This window comes from Plasmodium vinckei (assembly GCF_900681995.1).
Source record: "Plasmodium vinckei vinckei genome assembly, chromosome: PVVCY_01".
NCBI lineage: Eukaryota > Apicomplexa > Aconoidasida > Haemosporida > Plasmodiidae > Plasmodium > Plasmodium vinckei.
The window spans coordinates 359832-380545 of record NC_051293.1 but is presented as its reverse complement, the minus strand read 5'-3'; the positions used below and the strand labels follow the sequence as shown (position 1 = coordinate 380545).

Below are 20714 nucleotides of genomic sequence, written 5' to 3'. Positions count from 1 at the left end.
TTTATTTCTCAAAAAAATAGTTGATTAAATTTGAAAATTCTCATATAATATATATTAAGTAATATTTGGGTCTGCTTAGATTTCTTAGAACAATACATATGTTTGACTAACAATTTAATAAAATTACAATTTATTTATATATTTGAGAAATAAATTATAATGATAAAATCATGACATATTTATAAAATGAATTCTAAAAATGCAACAAGAGAAGAAAAAAAAAAGGAAAAGGAGCTAAATGAAGCTCGAAAAGCTGGTATAAATTTTATGTACATATTTACCTGCAAAGAAAGATATATATTCATTATAAGTTTTATATATATATATATATGTCAATAATTAAGTACATATACTTATTGTTTTGTTTCAATACATGTTATTTATTATGCTCTCATTCTTTCTCATTGTATTTCCTTACACAGGCAAAATCGAAGCTCTAAAAGATGAAGAAGGAAATGATATAAACCCTCATATGCCACAATATATCCTCAAGGCCCCTTGGTATTTAAATCAAACAAAACCAGGTTAGAATAAATTATTTATAACAAATAATATATTGGTAGGGCAAAATGGAAGGCGTCTTGAAAAAAATAGAAAAAAACGTGGAAAAAAAAGTAGAAACAAACAAGTGTACTACCTCTATTTTAATCTTACAATTGTTTTTTTCAAAACCTTATGATGTGGCTCTTAACATATTTGCCTCTAAATTTTAATATACAAAATATATCATAACATGTTTGCATATATTATTTTCATTATTCTTTAATATATTTTTTCTGCAATTATTAATGGCTTTGTGTAGGTCTGAAACATCAAAGATACCGAGAAGCGGATAAAGTGAAAATCGAAGAAGAAAGAAATCGAAAAGTTTTTGTCAAAAATATAAGTAATAAACAAGATTTTTGCAAAAATTGTGGAAGTGCTGCACATACAGAAAAATATTGTCTAGAGAGAACAAGGAAAAAAAAAAAAAATTTTGTGAATAAAGAAAATGATGAAGATTATTTATGTGTTACTCAAGATTTAGGATATGATGGAAATCGAGATAGATGGGTTGGGTATGATCCAAATAATTTTGATCATATATATAGAGAATATGAAAAAATAGTAGACGAGCAAAAAAAAAGAAAAGCAGAAAAACTGAAAAAAAAATATGAAAAACAAGCTATAAAACAAAAAAATCAAGATGAAAATGAAGGAGAAGAAGAAGTAGGTGAAGATAGTGAATTAAGTAGTGATAGTGAAAAAGGTAGCGATTTAAATGAAAGTAAACAAAATAATAAAAAAAATAATAAAGATGAAAAAAATAAAACTGTTGCTAGAAATTTAAGAATTAGAGAAGATACAGCAAAATATTTATATAACCTAAATTTAAATTCCGCTTTTTATGATCCAAAAAGTAGAAGTATGAGAGAAGATCCATTAGCTAATATAAAAAATAACTTAGAAAATAGTAACTATTATAAAGGTGAAAATTATTATAATAATACAGGTGATGCAATTGAATCAAAAAAATTAGAAATATTTGCATGGGAGTCATATAAAAGAGGTGAAAATGTTCACTTCAATGCACAACCTACTCAACTCGAATTAATGTATAAAGAATTTTTAGAAAAAAAAAATAAATTAATTAAAAAAAAACAAGAAGATATATTAAAAACATATAAATGTGAAAATATAACAAAAGAAATTCACAACGAACAAGAACTTATACATTCAGAGGTTTATACAGAATATAAACCAGCTGATAAAATTGATATAAAAAAAAATAATAAAATTAAAGTATTAAGTAAGTATGAAGAAGATATATATATTTCGGATCATACTTCTGTTTTTGGTAGTTATTATGATCGGGAAACAAACAAGTGGGGTTACAAATGTTGTCAACGTACTGACAAGTTTCAAAATTGTTTTCAATCATAATATTTTTTGTTTCTTAGACACCCCAAAAAAAAACACACAACTTGTAAAGCGATTATTTATTGCATCGCTTTTTACATCCCCATTTTTTTTATGTCTATTTTAATTTTACATTGATTAAACTTTTTATTCGTAATAAATTTGTATGAAAAAATAAATCATAGTACCATTTATTCTTTATGAATATCCTATCGAATAATTATGAGATACTTGCAAGAGGATGGTTAGAGGGTAAAGACATAAAAGCATTGTCTCCCTTATTTCTATTAATTTTAAAATTATTCCAATGTTCTTTTTCTCGTCTTTTATTTAATTTTTGTTTTCTTCGATTTTCTTCATCTAATGCATATATAAGCATTCTTCGATAAATTTCTGCACGAACTAATCGTGTCCTTTTTCTTGTATATTGTGCATATACACCACCATATATATAAGAAGATAAATTACTTTCTATTCTTCTTTTCATATATTTTTTTTTTAATTTAGCTAGTCGTCTTCGAATTTTTGGCTCGATAGATCTAATACCTGGTTTATGTTGACCCCGAGGCCTTTCATATTTTCCTCTCACATTATATTGCCACATATATCTATAATCTCTTGTTATTGGTTTATTTATTTTATAATATGATTTAAGTTTCTCTTCATTTATATTATATAAACTTTTTACATTTTTTACATATAAAATTCTTGGGGAATAAAATGGTATTAGCTGTTCTACTCCCACACCATCAAATATATTTTTCACAATAAATGAGGAATCCAACCGTTTTCGACGAATATCAACACAGTACCCTATTAAAATATATACAACAAAATATGCATATTATAAAGTAAAATATAAAAATGTATGCATGAAAAAATAAACTAAATAATAATTACCTTGAAAAATTGCAAAAGTTTGTTGAGACCTTGATAATTCATATTTTATTTCGATTAAATCTCCTGTATGTATTTTAGGCATTTTAAAATTTCGCAATTTATTCATTTTATTCATTTCTACTAAATGCAGATTATGCATTAATTGCCTATTATAAAAATCATGCATATAATTCTTATAGTAAGGTATTGTTTTTTTATTTTTGTCATTCCCTTTTTCTCCATTTTTCTTTTCTATATTTTCCTCCTCCTTATTAATACAATTTATATTGGGCCAGTATTTTGACGTCTTTTCATTTTTTATATTATAGCTTTTATATTTATTTAAACTCGTTATGACTTTTGTTCTTATGTACCTTTTAATCTGCGTAGGGGGAAGAAGCATAAGTTAGCATAAGTAAACATGAACATGAACATGAACATGAGCATGAACAAGCATAATCACACAAACAAGTACATCGCTTTGGATCACACTTCCCAAAATCGAAAACTTATCATTTATAAACCTACCATTATTTTATTTATTATTTTTTTCTTCTTTGTTCAAGGGTAGTTGACACTTTCTACTTCGCTGATTTGCATTTGGTTTGGCTAAACTTTTATATCACATCATAGTTAAAAAATGCTTACATAATATTATTATTATTTTTACTTATTAATATTATTTTTTTTATACAATATGAGCATACTTCTCAATAATTTATTGAAAAAAAAAAAAAAAAAAAAAAATTTTAATGTACAATATTTTTATAGCGAAAAATATACACCCACGGTGAAATATAGGGTTTGCTAAAAAAAAGTGTCACCAAAATTTTAAACTTTTTTTGCATATCTTAAAAAAAAAAATTTAAACAATTTAATGCTTGAAAAAATACAAATAGTTGTTAAATAAAAAGAGAAAGTTTGCTAATACACATAATCATAAACAAATCAAGTAATAAAATCTATATCCATATAAATTGAATATATAATAAATTTATGTATATGTGCATATTTATAATTTATATCAAGCATGAACGAAGTAGGCATACTTGCTATACCACAAAAAATGGTTGAAAAAAATTAAAAATATTGTGTGTATATATTTTCATAAAAATGAATGTGTGATATATGTAGTTTAGTGGTTGTCCGTTGGGTTCTAATCCCATACAATATGACGAAGAAAATATTTCGCTTGCTCAAATCTGCCAAGTTTTCGAAAAATAACACTAAGATTATAAGACGCAGAGAAAAGGAGATGCTTTTTATCAAAAAAGAGAAGGTAAAAATTGGAATATTTTGTATTTAAATTTTTGTAATAATTTACTATTTTTATTAAATCTGTTTTTTGATAAGTAGATGAATAATTAAGACATGTATAGCACATACATTTTTTCATATTAATAACATAATCATATATAAATCTTTCATTAAATTTTAATAATTTTTTTATTTCTTTATCTGCTTTTTTTATAAGTGTTATAACATTTAAGTATAGTTTTATACATTCATTAAAATAAGATAAATAATGTAAAGCTCTTCCTAAATTATATAATATTTCAGCTAAATATATATATTTATAAATTTTATAAAATTGAGAATATTTTATATATTTTTTTTTTTTCTTCTTAATTTTTTGATCATATCTTTTTAATATATATTCATTTAATATACAAAAAGATGTCATAATAACTGATTCCCTATTTTCTACTTTATATGCCCCTGAATAATTAAAATAAGATGCCATCAAACTAAATAAAAAATTTACATCATCAGATATTCCTTCAAACTTGTTTTCTAATTTTTTTTCTATATAACCATGCCCTTCTTTTTCCATTTCTCTTTCATTTTGTTCATTTATTTCACCTTCCGAATTTTCGCTCTGACCAGGTGTACTATCACAACATTCTATTGCACCCTCATTCAAATTCTTTATGTTTATTTGCTCCATTTTATTTTTTACTTGAGCTTTATCTGCATTTCCCTTGTTCAATATGCGACTGTTTTCACGTCTTGAATTTAACAAGAAGGTGTAGGCTCGTGTAAACTCATGAATTGCATGAATAACCATAGAAGATATATTACAAACATTTGCAATTAAATAAATAAGAAACGGATTTGTTTTATCAAAGTGTATACTTCGAACTAGGAATAATCTAAATATAATTAAAATATTTTTATACTTTGACCTTGATACAGATACTAAAAAATTTTGAGAAAATCTTCCTGTTAAAACTATATCAGTATAATATTTTAAAATTCTATATTCATTTTTTTTTTTTTTATTAAATATGTACAAATCATTTAAGTATCTAACTTGTTTTTCATAATTCCCACTAGATATGTACAACTTGTTAAGTAACAAATTGATTCGAAAAATATAATACCTACAATCTCTATTTTTTATATTATTATTATTTCCATTTTTTATTATTTTATTATAATGTTTATTAATATTTTCCTTTATACTATTAGTATATATATTATCAAAAAAATAATAATGAATATTAGAAAATATATTTGTATCATGTCTTTTTTTAAATTCGGTTTTTATAAAATTTATGTATGTTAATAATTTTATTTTACTGGATTTTCTATTCTTTAAATATAAACTTAACATATGAATTGAGTCATCATATAAGTTCATTATACTTACTAAAAAAAAACATTCCTCTAAAAATAAAATACTAAAATAAAGTCCTAAATAACTTTCGAAAGAAAAAAAATTCATTTTTTTTTTTGTATGTAAAAATGAAACTCCTTTTTTTTTTTTTCTCTCTTTTATTTCATATTGATTGTGGTTAAAATTTATCTCATCCATTTGGCTAATTCTGTTTGTTCCGCTTTCACAATTATCGCTAGTCATGCTGTTATTTTTTAGTTTCATAAGTACCCCATCATAGTTACCACCAGGATGTGATGTTGATATTATGTTCTTATCATTTTTTCCCATCATTTTCTGATTGTCTTTCTTTAACTTCCTAAAATGGAAGGTCTCCTTTTCCATACATGCATATATTCTGCTAAAGTCATGTTCTAATTCGTATAAAAAATAAAAAAGGGTGTAACTAAATTTGTAAAACTTCATGACAACCCTATTATTTAATATTTCAGATTCGATGTTATATTTGTACTTGTAAAGGTTAGAGTAAAACTCTTCACGTGTATTACTATCTACATTATTAATGTTACAAACTGTTTTTGATAATTCTTTTTTTTTATCATAGTTTCCTTCAATTATCTCAACAATGTCAACTATCATGACATCTTTATAATATAATTTGTTTTCTTCGATTTTCAAATTTTTATAAACAATAGTAGTATAGTTCTCCTTTTTACTCTCGTTTTTAAATATATTAAAAGAAGAACTTAAGTAAAGCAGATATTCACGATATTTATGTAATTCTCCAACATAGTCTTGACACATTTTTTTAACTTCCATATTTTTACAATTCATTGTGTGTAAAATGTTATATAAATAAAAAGAATTTAAAATTGGCAAATTATATTTTATACAAAAGTAACAAAAACAAATATTCGAATTGATTTTAATAATATTATTAATATTTTTATGAGATACATAGTTGTCATACATATAATGAATATTATTATGGGTAAAAGTTTTATCACTATTTTGTTTTTTTTGAGGATATATATAAAATATATGTAATATATATTTATTATGTGATGTATATAGTAATAATTTATTTTTTTTTCGAAATATTTTTAATAATAATATTTCTCTTTCTTTATTACTAAGTGGTTTAGGTATAGAAAATGTTGATCTCAATTTTTTTTCTTTTATACTTAATAATATATTAATAGATTTATTATATTTTTTTAATTTATATAAAATATCAATATATAATGTTTTTATATCTATTTCTATATTATCTTTTTCAATATTTTCATTACTTAATATTTTTAATATTATTTTTTCTCCCTTTACATAATCTCCTATATAATAATAACTTTTTACCATTTTATAAACAAAGTTTGTAAGATTTATTTTATTGTCAAATGATATTATTTCATTCATTGATCTGGCTTTTTCTGTAGTTATATTATTGAGAAAATTCCCACTTTCACTATCACTACTTCCAATGGTGTCATTACATTTTCCTTGTCTTTTTTGCTTATAAATAAGTTGATAAAAATATATTGCACATGTATACATTCCTTTACCATAATACGATTCAGCAACACTAAATATTATATCTTCATATAAAATATAATTCTTTTTTAGCATTTCAAAAAAATTTGTATTAATAAGATACCTAGATTTTAAATTTACAACACTTATTATGGATTTTATAAATTGGGAAAAAATATCAACATGTACATGCTCATTATTTCTTGTTAATTTTTTATAAACAAATATACATTCATTATATTTATTATTTAATATTTGTGATTGCATAAATAAACAAATTATATTTTTTTCATAATATGTTAAACTATAATGAGATGCTTTTTTTGTCACTTTTATATACATGTCTTTTAAAAAGCTATAACATTCTTCGGGTCTATTTATAATTACTAAACATATACAAATATATATATCCACAATTATATTATATGAACCCCTATTATTATTCTCTTTTATTATTAATAAATTTTTTAGACAATTTTTATAATCTTCTATTAGTATATATGTAAATGCGATATTAAAATGTAGGTGATTCATAAAATCATCAAACACCTCTTTTTTATCATAATGATCACAATTTCCTTCATCTGTTTTTTTGAAATCTATTTGAGTTTCACTCTGTTCACCTTCATTACTATTTGGACTTTTTTCATTTTCTATTTCATGCATATATAATGAATATTCATTTGGGCTGTTTTCATCTGTTAAATTTATTTCCTTATTATTATTTTTTTTTTTTTGTAACCTTGCTTTTTTTCTTTTATATAATCTCATTGCTTTATATAAACAATATAATAATATATTATATTCTTTTTCAATTTTACATAAATTAGAAATATTATACCATGTCAAAAAATCATTACGAGTTAAATGTGCTGCTATCAAATAATAATTGATCGCTTTTTTTAAATTGTCATATTCCCTTTCATATATTAAACCTAATAAATGATAAGGGTCATGTAAATCTGGAGATATCTTTATAACTTGTTCTAATAATTTTATACATTCTTTATAATTTTGATTAATATAATTATTATTAGCTTTATTTATTAAACTTTCTACTTCTTTATTCATTTTTGATGGTTCATTTGATCCTACCATTTTTTCAGTTTTTCCTTTTTTATTTCCTCGTTTTTTTTTTCTTCCTTTCTTTTTCTTATTCCTTTGTTTTTCTAAATATCCATTTTCATCATCAAACATGTTATCACTTTCATCATTGTTATGTTTTAATAATAATAAATCTTCATCACTAATACTCGTATTTGAACTACTGTCTAATTTTAAATTACCTGATTCATCATCTAGTTCATCATAATTTTCAAATATATATGAGTCATATGTATATACATTTTTATTTGTATTCCCTAAATTTAATATATAAGACTGATTAGAATAAAAATAAAAATATAAAATATTATTTAAATTTATATTATTAATATCTAGTAACCTCTCTTCACCTATTATTATATTCCTATTATTAATGGAATCAAATATTTCATCTTGTCTTTCTACTTTTTCATTTTCATACTCAGCTAGCGTTTTTTTTTTAAATTTATTTAACTCATCCAAAAAATGAAAAAAATACATTTCATCTTCCTTATTGTCATATAACAAAATATCAATATCATCATCGTTTACCGAATTTAATAATATTTTTTTTTGTTTTTCTTCATATGTTTCAACTTTTTTCTTTAAGTTTAATAATTTATTAATTTTATTTTGTAAACTTTCATCATTTGATTTGCTACTTTTTACCATATTATAATATTTCAAAACATCATCATCACTCACTAAATCGGAATAGTTGCTCTTTTCCTCACTTTTATTTTTGTCTTCTTCACTTTTTTCTTCTTCACTTTTTTCTTCTTCCTCACTTTCGCTAGTCTCCTCATAATTATAGTCATGATGTAAATCTGATTCTTCCCCCTCATCGTTTTCAAATTGTTTATTTTTTTTTCCATTTTTAAGCTTATTGTTTTTTGGAATAGATGAATAAAAACTATCATCTATATTTTCAGATTCATTTAAATTAAGTAAATTTTCTAAGAGTGAATCATCTGATTCACTGTCTACATCTATATTCTCTTTCCCATTATTAGAACCCACTTCATATTGCCATCGTTTATGTTGCCCGTTATGATTATCCATTCCGTTCAATATCCGAGTTGTATATGCATAAATCCGCTAATTCGTTTATACATACACTCACACGTATATATAAGTATATATTTGTTTACCTTTTAATTATTTATATATTTACTTGATTGTTTATTTAAGGAACTTGTTTGATTCCATTTTTTCATAGGCAATTAATGTAATATGCTCAGTTCAACCATTTTCTTTTAATGTATAACATTCATCCTATGTATGTATGGAAATAAAACTACAGAGAATTATAGTTGATTCACTATTTTAAATTACTATACATATAGTCCTGCAGCCTTTATGGATGCACAAATGGTTAGTTCTCGATTTTTCAGTTGTGTATTAATGCGGAAAGGTGAATATTCACATGTTTTATTATGCAAATTAAATATATGCATATATATAAACATATTTTGAAAAAGAGAAATATATAAATTCATAAAAAGTTTTATCCTTAAATATGTATATATATGCACATAGCTTTATACAATTCTATATTCACAATCTAAAGAGCAATTACTTCTTTACATCCAATAAGAATAAATGAAATAATTTAATATTTTTTATTTTAAAAGATAAAAATAAACAATTTGGTTTTATATTAAAAAAAATTAAAATATACAATTACATTTTTTAATTGAAAAAGGTTTGTTAAAACATATTTATCTTAGCATAACCCTCATATATACATTATATATATGCATTATTAATATTTGTATTTCTCATAGAAATATATGTTTGCTATGTGATAAAAACGTTTTTTAATTTATAATATTTTTATTTTGTTTTATTTTTTAATTAAAAATATAGCTACCTTACAAATTAAAAAAAATTACATATACCTATTTACCATTTTGAAAACAATTCCCTTTTTTTAAAAAAATAATAATATAGCAACTGTTATAGTATAATAAACACACGCTTGTTAGGAGGTGTAAAAATGTATAGATTTGTATATTACAACGTTCAAATAAAAAGAGAAAACAATTATGAAATAGTGAAATAATGAAATAGTGAAATAGTGAAATAATGAAATAGTGAAATAATGAAATAGTGAAACAATGAAATTAGGATGTATACATTTTGATGAAAATGGGGGGTAAAATTTTAAATCTTTTTTATTTTAGTGAACATAAAAATATAACATGTATGTATAACAACAGTATGGCTCACCATACAATATTTTCCTTTTTTATAAAATCATCATTTTTTGTTCATATAATTTTCTCACTAATTTGTGTATATATATTTTTAAGTATAACCTTTGTTTTATTATATATAGTTAAAATTTGTTTGTATATCTTCCCTATTTATCCGCATTCTCTTTATAATTTTTGTATGCAAGTTAAAGCGACATATTTTACTTATGTCGTTTGATAGTGGTTTATTTTAACTATAAATAAATATATTTTTTTCTAAATATATAAACATTTTTTTAAAAATAAAAAAAATAGGATTTATGTGTGAATATGTGTACACATTTAAAATCACGGAAAAATTATTAACATTTATATTTCTTAATACTGGGTATACATTCATAAAAAAATAGACTATTATTTTTTTATTAATTATAACATTTTTAAGGAGAACAATATAAGATCGTACTAATTTGCATAATTTATATATACAAAATAATACGCAAAAAATATATGCATACATGTGATGCATATATTCGTATGCACTTATAATGGATTAACAATTTAACTGCATAAAGGAAATTATAATAAGACAAAGGAAAATTTTTATATGAACAGTACATAATTTTTTTTTGTTTAATAAATAAATGTGGCGATAATCGGTATTCATATTTTGTTATATATTAAAATAATATGAAAGATAAAGGCAAAAAATTTTAGAAAAATATAAAAATTAGGAAAGGAATTATACACATACGTATGCACTATGTTTTACACATTATATACATAATTTATCATACATAATACACATGTATATGAAACAAAAATTTAAAAAAAGTACGTATATATTTGTATATACTACAATATATATTTATATAGGAATATTAAATATGAAATGTTTTAACTATTTGTGAAAACTAGTTAGTTATGGATATTTGTTTTTTTAAATTAATTTTTATAGTTGTTATTGCAACAAAAAAATAAATTCTCTTTAATTTTATTATTATTACAATTTTATTACACGATTATTTTATTTTATGTATTGTTAAGGTAAAAAATGAAGAAATTATGAACGTACATAAAAAAAAAAGACTTCGATAAAATTGTGTAAAGATATTTTGGAATATTGTTTTTAACCCTTTTAAGTTATGATCTTAAAAAAAAAAAAAAAATTAATTGTTTATTTAACCTAATCCATAATATTTGCAGCTCTTTATAATATATAAAATGTTACTATATTGATGCTGATATGTTATGCATATGTATGTATATTTTTACAAATAAATAAATTTGTATGCATGTATGTTTATATTCGTAATACATTTATTATTTGAGTGTTGTAGATTTTGTAATTTCATATATAATGATAATACGATATTATATTTAATAGGAAATTAGTTATACTACTATATTGTTGTATTGTTTTTTTTTTCTTTTGTTTTTTTTTCATAACACACCTTAATATAGAAATATACATAGACAATTTTTTATAAAAAAAAAAATAAGAAAATTAGCAAATTGCTTAGTGATACCATTTGATTTTTCATTGATTTATATTTTTTATAGAAAAAATATAATGAACAGATAAAACTAATACTTAAAATATATGTACATAATATGCATATGTTTTATATCTATATGTATGTTAATGTATGTGTGTGTAACCTATAAATACCATTACAAATGACAGATAAAATAATTTCACCACCAAATCAATGAGGAGAATATTATAAGAATAATAATATTATTAGACAATTTAACATATATATAATCAATAAAATATATAAATCAAAATCAATATAAAAAATGACACATAAATATATGCAGATATCACACGGGCAACCAGAAAAGAAAAGAGGTGGTTCGATATTTATATTTATTGTCTTTTTTATATTATGTAAGTATCAAAATAAATGACAATATCAGGATATATACATGTGCTATGATTTGTCATGGCAACATAAGTTGTGTAAAAACAATTTATATAAACACCTTTTTAATTTGTTTTTTCCTACACATTATTATTATTTTATTTTTTTATAGCATTTATATACATTGGATATACAGGAATCGTTTTGCGATCATGGTTTATTCCATATAGAAGTGGTTCATTGACAATAGCCATTGCTTTCCATATCTTTTTTTTTTTATTTTTACTAAGTTTTATAAAAGTAAAATAAAAATTTGCATAAATGTTTATCTCTGAATGTTTGCTTTTGACATTATCAATAAATAACTATTTATTACATACGTGCATACATCGCTGTATATATCATATTACCCATTTATCTGCACCTTTTTAATTCCCTTTTAGTGTGCATCAACGGATCCAGGAAAAGTTCCAAGGAATTGGGGGTTTTATGTTGGTGATGATGTAAAAAGAAGAAGATATTGTAAAATTTGCAATGTATGGAAACCAGATAGAACACATCATTGTTCAGCTTGTAATAGATGTGTATTAAATATGGATCATCATTGTCCATGGATAAATAATTGTGTTGGATTTTATAACAGAAGATTTTTTATGCAGTTATTGTTTTATGGATTAATTTGTTTGTTTATGGTTGCTGCTCAAACTTTCCATTATATATTTATAGATAATATTAATGCATATATGGATAACGGATTTCAAGAAACTAATTCTTTTGTAGCTCTTGAATATACCTATGCCTCCATCGTTCTATTTTTAACTTTTGTTTTAATTTTTGCTTTAGTCCCATTTACAAAATTTCATTTAAAACTTATTTCAAAAAATTCGACAACTATTGAAAATATGGACATATATCATCAAGACTATAATATTTATAATGTAGGATGTGAAGATAATGCAAAACAGGTTAGAACAAATTACATATATCTACATGATCATGTAATGTGCCATTATTACTCCCCCATTTTTATATTTCAAGTTAGCTCAATAAAAAATTTGCATATATATATATACCTATTTATCATTTTACTACTTTGCAGGTCTTTGGTAATAACATTTTATGTTGGATGTGCCCATGCCAATGCATTTCAAACAGGCCAGCAGGCGATGGAGTTCGTTGGAGAGTCAGCATATCACAAGGAACTAACATTTGATGAGAAGAAAAAAAAAATACATTCTTTTTTGAACTTATAATATTTCATAAAATCTTAAAATATGCAATAGCATTATCTAAATAAATATATTTTTGAATTTTACAATCCCCTTTCATTTACACACACATACAACCATACATATTTGTCTTTATGTTTTATTTTTTTTCTGTTTTATGCATAATATTATAATAAATATTTTTAACTGTCCAGTTTATGATTTTCGCATTTGCTTTCTTTTTTTCTTCGGCTACCTAAAATATGTATACCTTTATTGAAGAAAAATAAGACTGCGATTTTTTTTTTTTCAATAGTTTTCAGTAATAAAATGTATATGTGTGTATATATAATTTTTTTTATTATTGTACTTCATATTAAAAATATTTGAAGTTTACTATTTTGATTTAATGACACATTTTTTCAATTTTTTTTGTAAAATTAAATTCCAATGATTTACTTTTTCCCCATTATTTATATGCACACACAATAGTTTTTAGGATATCGTATTTTAAATTAAAATAGTAATTTATTATTTTATTTTTTTTTTTGTTCTTGTTCTGTTTGTTTGTAGAGAAAACTTAATACTTAGGTTAAAAAATTCTTAATTAAAAAATGGCAATAAAATGGAATACATTGCGGAAAGTTAAAAAGTGTGCACATAAATATGCTGGCTTAATTTTCAAATTACGAAAAAAAAAGTTGTCTTATGAACATAACAAAACATAGAGAAAAAACTGATAAGGGCCAGTCACCGTAAATCTAAAATGCCCGTTTAATCACGCGGTGCATTATTAAAAAACAAAATAATATAAGAATAAACAATTTTAAGTATATACATAAACATCAAGTTATCAGAAAATAAGTATGCACATATATATATATAGATATATGCATGCCTTGTTGAAAGCTAACGTTTACTCCTTAACGAGAAACAGTCCACAGTAAAAGCAGGTAAACCCCATTTTAAACTTCTTCATGCACTGAAAAAGAAGAAAAAAAAAAGAAGAAAAAAAAAGAATATATATGATGCTTCAATATACACATAGATAATGTAGATAGATGTTTTGTGCTCCGTTTTTATTACCATTTCCGAATAGGTCGCATCACATAGTTGACAACGATATTTATATGTACAATAAACAAAAAAGTAGTAACATATATATATACGTTTATGGCATAAATCACAGATATTTGAAAAGCTTGTAAGTTGTTTTTTACAATATGGACAGTTTCCAAATAGCTCTTTATTTTTATATGAATATTTAGATGTATTTAAAAATGCATCATGATTAACTTTTTTCATAAAATTTTGAAAATATCCTTTATCTGTAAAATTTATATTACTATTTATGTTGTAATTTTTGAAAAACTTTTCTAAATTATAATTTGTTTTTTTTCTATTAAATTTTATTGTTTTTAAAGTATCATCAATAATATAATAATTTTTCATTTTTTTTTCATAATTTGTTAGATAATCAATTAAAGACATATTATTATTTTTTTTTATATCCATTTTACATAATATATTGTCATTTTCTGTATGTTCAGGTACTGGAACTATACTATCAGAAATATCTGGTAAACATATTTTATTATTATCTTTTTCATCAGAATCAATAAGTTCATTTTCTTTCTCTTCTTTTGTTTCATCACTATGTTTGTTAGGATCTACATTTTCAATTTGATTCAATTTAGAAATATCTTCATCCTCTAATTCATTAATATCACGAATACACATTGGGTTGTTGTTTAAAAACGATTCATATTTATCACTTGATATAAGACTAGAAATATCAAGAGCAGTTTTTAAAAAACCATTATATTTTATACTAGATGAAAATATATTAAAGTTACTGGTTGAGTATATATAATATCCCCATTCCGGAGAAAATGTTTTTATTGAATTTTCGAAATCCATTTCATGATTATTTATTAATGAACATTTATTACTTTTATATGATATAGCATATTTTAGAAATCTATTTTTAGATAGTTTATATATTTCATATATAATAGTATTTGTATTATCTTTTTCTTTACGTTTACTTGTTTGTATCGGATCTTCATCTGTTTCGTCGTCATCTGTTTTGCTTTCATCTGTTGCATCGTCTTCCTCATATTTTATAAAATCACGTGGATATAACTTAAAATAATATTCACATATTTTTTCTACATAATATAAACATCCCCTTAAAAATAAACGGATAATAAATTTTTTTAAAACACTCTTTAATAACTTATCTATATTATTAGAACGATTATTTAGCTCGTTTGATATGTAGAGTATTCTACATAAAACCGATAATAATACTAAAATTCGAGAGGAATTTTCTATATATTTATATCTTTTATATTCAGATATAAGTATAAAAATTTTACATACTATAATATTTATTACATTATTTTTTATAATAATTTTTAATTCATCTATTGTTATATTTTTAGAATAGTTCACATTTAAACATATATTTACAATATGATAATTTTTTTTGAATATTTTATTCTGTATACTACAATAACTATTAGTAAAGTTTTGGATGTAATTTTTATTTTTTATACATGCCTTTAAACCTTTTGTATATTTCTTTTCTAAAATATATTTTAAACTCATATTATTTAAATATTTCATCATTGATATTTTATATTTTATATAATTTATATTTATACTATTTCTTGTTATTCGTTTATCTTCTTTATATTTCCCATTTTCTATACTATCTTTATTTTTAAATTGTTTTAACTCTTTATTTATTCCATGTTTATGAAAATTTTTTATAATATATATTTCATAATGTGTCAATGGACATATATATCGATAGTATTTCTTTCCTATATTTATTTCATTATCTGTTTTGTTAGCATATTTTTTCTTCGTTTCTTTTTCTTCATATTCTGACATATCTTGTTCAAAACTTACAAGATCCATACTATCTCTTCTTTTTTGATCATTATCCTCTTTATTTATTTTATCAACCTTGTCATCTTTTAATTTGTTTTTACGAAATTCGTATCTATCAAAAGAATTATCACTTTTCTTATTCACAAAATCTCTATTTTCAAAACTGAAAGACTCATCAAGACTGTCTTCTCTTTTATAATTTTCACTCATAGTATTGCCAATATTAGATTCATCGGTGTCATTGTTTTTTTCACTATCCGATTGACTATCATCAATAGATGTATCTGACTTTCTAGAAGTTGGACTTGAAATACGATATTTTTTTACATAATATTCATTCATTTGTTTATTTTTTTGTATAAATTCATTTAATCCCTTTTCAGCAAGTGTTTGTTCTTTTGTTCTTTTTATTTCTTCTTTTAAATTTTCTTGAATTTTTTTTTTTTTTTCTAACTCTTTTTTTTCTATTAATTCATTATATTTTCTTTTTATATCTTCATATTCATCCATGTCACCATTTTTATTTTCTTCATTATTATTAAAACTCTTTTTTTCTTTTTTTCTTTTTTCGAAATCTATAAAATCTCTTTGTTTTTTCAAATTCTCTATAAATTTATCTCGATCATTTTGTGATACCCCCAAATTCTGAACCCACTTATCAGCAAACATATCAAAAAGCTTATCCTCAAAATTTTTATTAATTTCATTAATTATTTCAACCATATTTATTTTTTCATCTTTATTTACTTCTGTAATATCATGAAAACTGTTACTTTTTTTCTTTCCCAATCTTTCGTCAGATTTATTATCTTTTTCAATATGCTTAAATAAATCCTCATCGTTTTCCATTTTATTTTTACCATCTTTCTTTTCTTTACCCTCATTATTGTTGTTATCATTTTTATTAAAAATATCTTCATCAGAAAAGTTAAAAAAAGATATATTGTTATTTTTTAAATTTATATCATTTTCTGGATTTAAATAGGGGGGAACAACTTCATCTATATAAATACTTTTCTCTTTATCTTCAGATTCACGTTTTTTTTTAGAATTTTTTTTCATTTCTTTTTTACTTTCTCGCTTTTCTTTCTTATGTTTTCTACTATCATCATAATATGCCTGAGATTTGTTAGATGTATTTAGGTCATCACTTGATGAATATTCATTTTTTATAAAATCTTTTGAATTATTTTCAAAAGAAAAATGTGTAAACTTTCGATTTAAATCATCTGAAAATTTATCATATTCTGAATCATTATCAGATTCATGTTTTTTTTTGTTTTTTTTTTTTTTCTCTTTATCTTTTTCACTACCAAAACTGAATCTCTCATTATTAATATCCATACTTTTTATTTCATCATTAAATTGGCTAAACTTTTTTTTCATTTCTTCAATTTCATTATTAAATTCACTACATTTATATTCGATTGTTTTATTATCATTTTCTTCATTACTTTCATTATCATTTTCAAAAAATGGATCTCTTGTTTTGTATATATTTTCATCATTAATATATGGATTACTTTTAAGTTTGTTTATTTTATTTCCATCTATATCTGTTTTTTCTTTTTTTTTTTTTTTTTCTTTTTTATTTGTATCCCCATGTTTACTATTATAGTAGTATGGATTATCATCTGATGAATTATTGTTTGATATTACCATTTTATCATTATCAATATTGTCTGATCTATCATCTATGTCACTTTTTAGTGAAATGCTTGAAAAGCATTCAAGGGGTTGATTATATTTTTCTATGGCAAGGTCAGCTGAACGACTTACAGCAAACATTCGGATTTCTGTTACTAAAAAGGAACAAACCTCATAATCTTCCTTACTATTTTTATTTATTTTTCCTATATTGTTTAAATGGGAATTATATTTACCTATGCATAAAGGTACAACATTTTTAGAATCAAGATAAAAATTTGTAGGATATAATAAATTATTATAAAAAATTGCATATTTATTTTTATATATGTCAAAGAAATAACTATATTCTCCTGATAATACTACAAATATAAGATCAATTCCAATATTAAAAACTATAGATACATAACTCCAATAATAATTATTAAATTTTATAGTTTTTAAATGAGCAATAGGAAATTTATCAAATTCATAATTTTGATTTTTATAATTAATTAAAAAGTTACATTCTTCACCATCAATAATTAAATATATACCCCACTCAGAATATTCTACCCCTTTTTGAATTAAACAAAAACTTTTTTTTTCTTTTTTTTTTTTTATTTTTTTCTCTTCTATTCCTATCCACATTTCAAATGTAAAACCTTCATTAATATCATTTGATATGTTCTTACATATTTCTTGTTTTATTTTTATACTATGTTCGTTAGTACTATAATTACCACCTAAAAGTTCTAAACAATTATCTGACGGAATTTCAATATAACAATTAGACTTTCCACTCACATTAAGACAATAATTTTTTTTATCCTTTTTTCTCAAATTATCTAAATTAAGAATCTCTTTGTTTTTTATTTTGAACATCCAAGGAGAATCTGCAAAATAGAAAGAAAGTAATAAAGGCATGAGGAAAAGGCATTTTTTTTTATCATTTTATTATTATTATTTTTTTTTTTATTATTTTTTATGAACTGATTGTACATACCACCAGAACTCTTTCCATCATTTTTAATATGCGCTATTCTGTCACATCCCGATGAGTCCCTCAACGTTTTGTGTCTACCTTCTGTACAACGGTAGTAGGCAACCAACCCAATTGGTGACTTACTAAACATGTTTTTATAACTTTTCTCTTCTTCGAGATTCACATAATTTTGATCAATTGTGTTGATACTATAATGATTATCATCATTTCCCGAGTCATCTGACTTTTTGAAATAACCTTTTAAAGATGAGTTTTTTTTTTTTTTTTTTTCCATTATTATTCTTGTTTTAAATATTATGGGATTTTACTATACAAAGATAATATATTTACATAATAATATTTATAGTTAAAGAATACAAAAAACATTAAAAAAAATTTAACTCCTCATATATATTTTTTATAGTTATATATAAGCCATCTATAAAATTAGAATTAAGGAGAGTATATTTTGTTAATCTACCAAACCTTATTCTTGAAATATTTTTTGCATTTTTTAATATTCTATTATTCATATAATAATTATCACAATTTTGGGTTTTTATATATTTTTATTTTTTTTTAAAGCAATTATACGTATAATATATTTTGTATAACTCTTTAGTTATAATAACAAAGGTATATTCTTGAAAGTTATATATATTTTTTTATTACTTTTTCACATTAATGTAATATTTTTATTAATCTAATTTTTATTCTAATCTTATATAAATTATTATTACCTATTATAATATTTTTTTTCAGATTGCTTGACGGAAATTTTTAAAAAAAATTATTTTTTTTTCTTGTGGCGTAGTACCTCCATTTATGTATTTTCTATAGACAAAGAAAAAAAAATATATATATACAAGAATCAGTTAAATAATAAAAAATTATTGAGTTATATATAATAGAATAAAAAAGAAAATATATTAAATTTTTTAAAAAATAAATCAGCAATAAAAATCGAAAATAAATAAACTTATAGCTTGTTTTATTCACTTTTTTATAACCACAAAGCAAAAATTTGTTATAGAAATATGCAATCATGATATTTTTTTGAATATAATTAAAATACAAATATGTACAAAAGAAAACTAAACTATACACAAATTTTATCTTATATACGTTTCTACATATTAAAAAATTTCATATATATATATATATATATAATATAATATTGATATATACGAGCATTTATAGATATATTTACTTACTCTTTCTCTTTTTATGAATTTTCCTAGATTTTACTTTATAAACATATAGTAATGCTTTACTGGGGTATGCCCGCCATTTATTAAAAATGTATAACCATTTTAGCTATACATTAATGCGACTATGTAAATAATGTATAAATATATTAATTTTTATACAAACATGAAAAAAAACAAATAACAATATATATTGAAAATGACCAAATGTACTTATATATTCATGTAAAGAAATCCGTCTAATTGTAAAAAAAAACATCACATTAATGTTATACTTATAGATCGAATAATTATTAAATAATATATTTTTAAAAATGCACCAATATGCATACAAAAAAAAATAGACATAATATCGATGTTGTTGTAAAATTCAATGGGGGTATAAATAAGTATATAAAATATTAATCATATAAAAGTATTCTTTCATATATACATATATTAATGTGTATAGAAAGTATAATTTTTTTTATTAAAAATGAATTATTATTTAAATTCAAAATAGTAAAACAATACTAATAATAACCATCATCTCAAAAAGTAATACAATTATACCTCTCCCATTTTATTACACATTATAAAAAATGGCATAATACTTTTATAATTTATAATAAACAAAATTGTAATAAAATATTAAGGTGATATAAGAAATATTTTTTCTTATTTTTTTTTTTAATTCACCATTTTTTGTAAAAATATTTAAAATTGGCTA

At 22.1% G+C, this 20714-nt stretch overlaps 5 protein-coding genes across 5 annotated transcripts; 2 read left to right on the top strand and 3 right to left on the bottom strand.

Annotated features, from left to right (window-relative positions):
* Positions 1-186: 186 nt before the first annotated feature.
* Positions 187-1923, top strand: PVVCY_0101000 (pre-mRNA-splicing factor SLU7, putative; the record flags this gene model as incomplete). Its single annotated transcript, XM_008628485.1, has 3 exons — positions 187-256; positions 423-524; positions 803-1923. The coding sequence occupies 3 exons, from the start codon at positions 187-189 to the stop codon at positions 1921-1923; spliced, it is 1293 nt and encodes a 430-aa protein (XP_008626707.1).
* Positions 1924-2119: 196 nt separating this feature from the next.
* Positions 2120-3378, bottom strand: PVVCY_0100990 (mitochondrial ribosomal protein L19 precursor, putative; the record flags this gene model as incomplete). Its single annotated transcript, XM_008628484.1, has 3 exons — positions 2120-2712; positions 2800-3160; positions 3364-3378. 3 exons carry the CDS (start codon positions 3376-3378, stop codon positions 2120-2122), a joined length of 969 nt encoding a protein of 322 aa, XP_008626706.1.
* A 556-nt stretch (positions 3379-3934) lies between these two features.
* On the bottom strand, positions 3935-9073 carry PVVCY_0100980 (conserved Plasmodium protein, unknown function; the record flags this gene model as incomplete). The annotated part of the gene is made up of 1 exon (XM_008628483.1): positions 3935-9073. The coding sequence occupies one exon, from the start codon at positions 9071-9073 to the stop codon at positions 3935-3937; it is 5139 nt and encodes a 1712-aa protein (XP_008626705.1).
* Positions 9074-12012: 2939 nt separating this feature from the next.
* PVVCY_0100970 (palmitoyltransferase DHHC2, putative) lies at positions 12013-13290 on the top strand (the record flags this gene model as incomplete). Its single annotated transcript, XM_037635051.1, has 4 exons — positions 12013-12103; positions 12250-12377; positions 12521-13042; positions 13177-13290. 4 exons carry the CDS (start codon positions 12013-12015, stop codon positions 13288-13290), a joined length of 855 nt encoding a protein of 284 aa, XP_037490012.1.
* Positions 13291-14201: 911 nt separating this feature from the next.
* PVVCY_0100960 (conserved Plasmodium protein, unknown function) lies at positions 14202-19092 on the bottom strand (the record flags this gene model as incomplete). Its single annotated transcript, XM_037635046.1, has 3 exons — positions 14202-14267; positions 14372-18708; positions 18819-19092. The coding sequence occupies 3 exons, from the start codon at positions 19090-19092 to the stop codon at positions 14202-14204; spliced, it is 4677 nt and encodes a 1558-aa protein (XP_037490011.1).
* Between the last annotated feature and the right edge of the window lie 1622 nt (positions 19093-20714).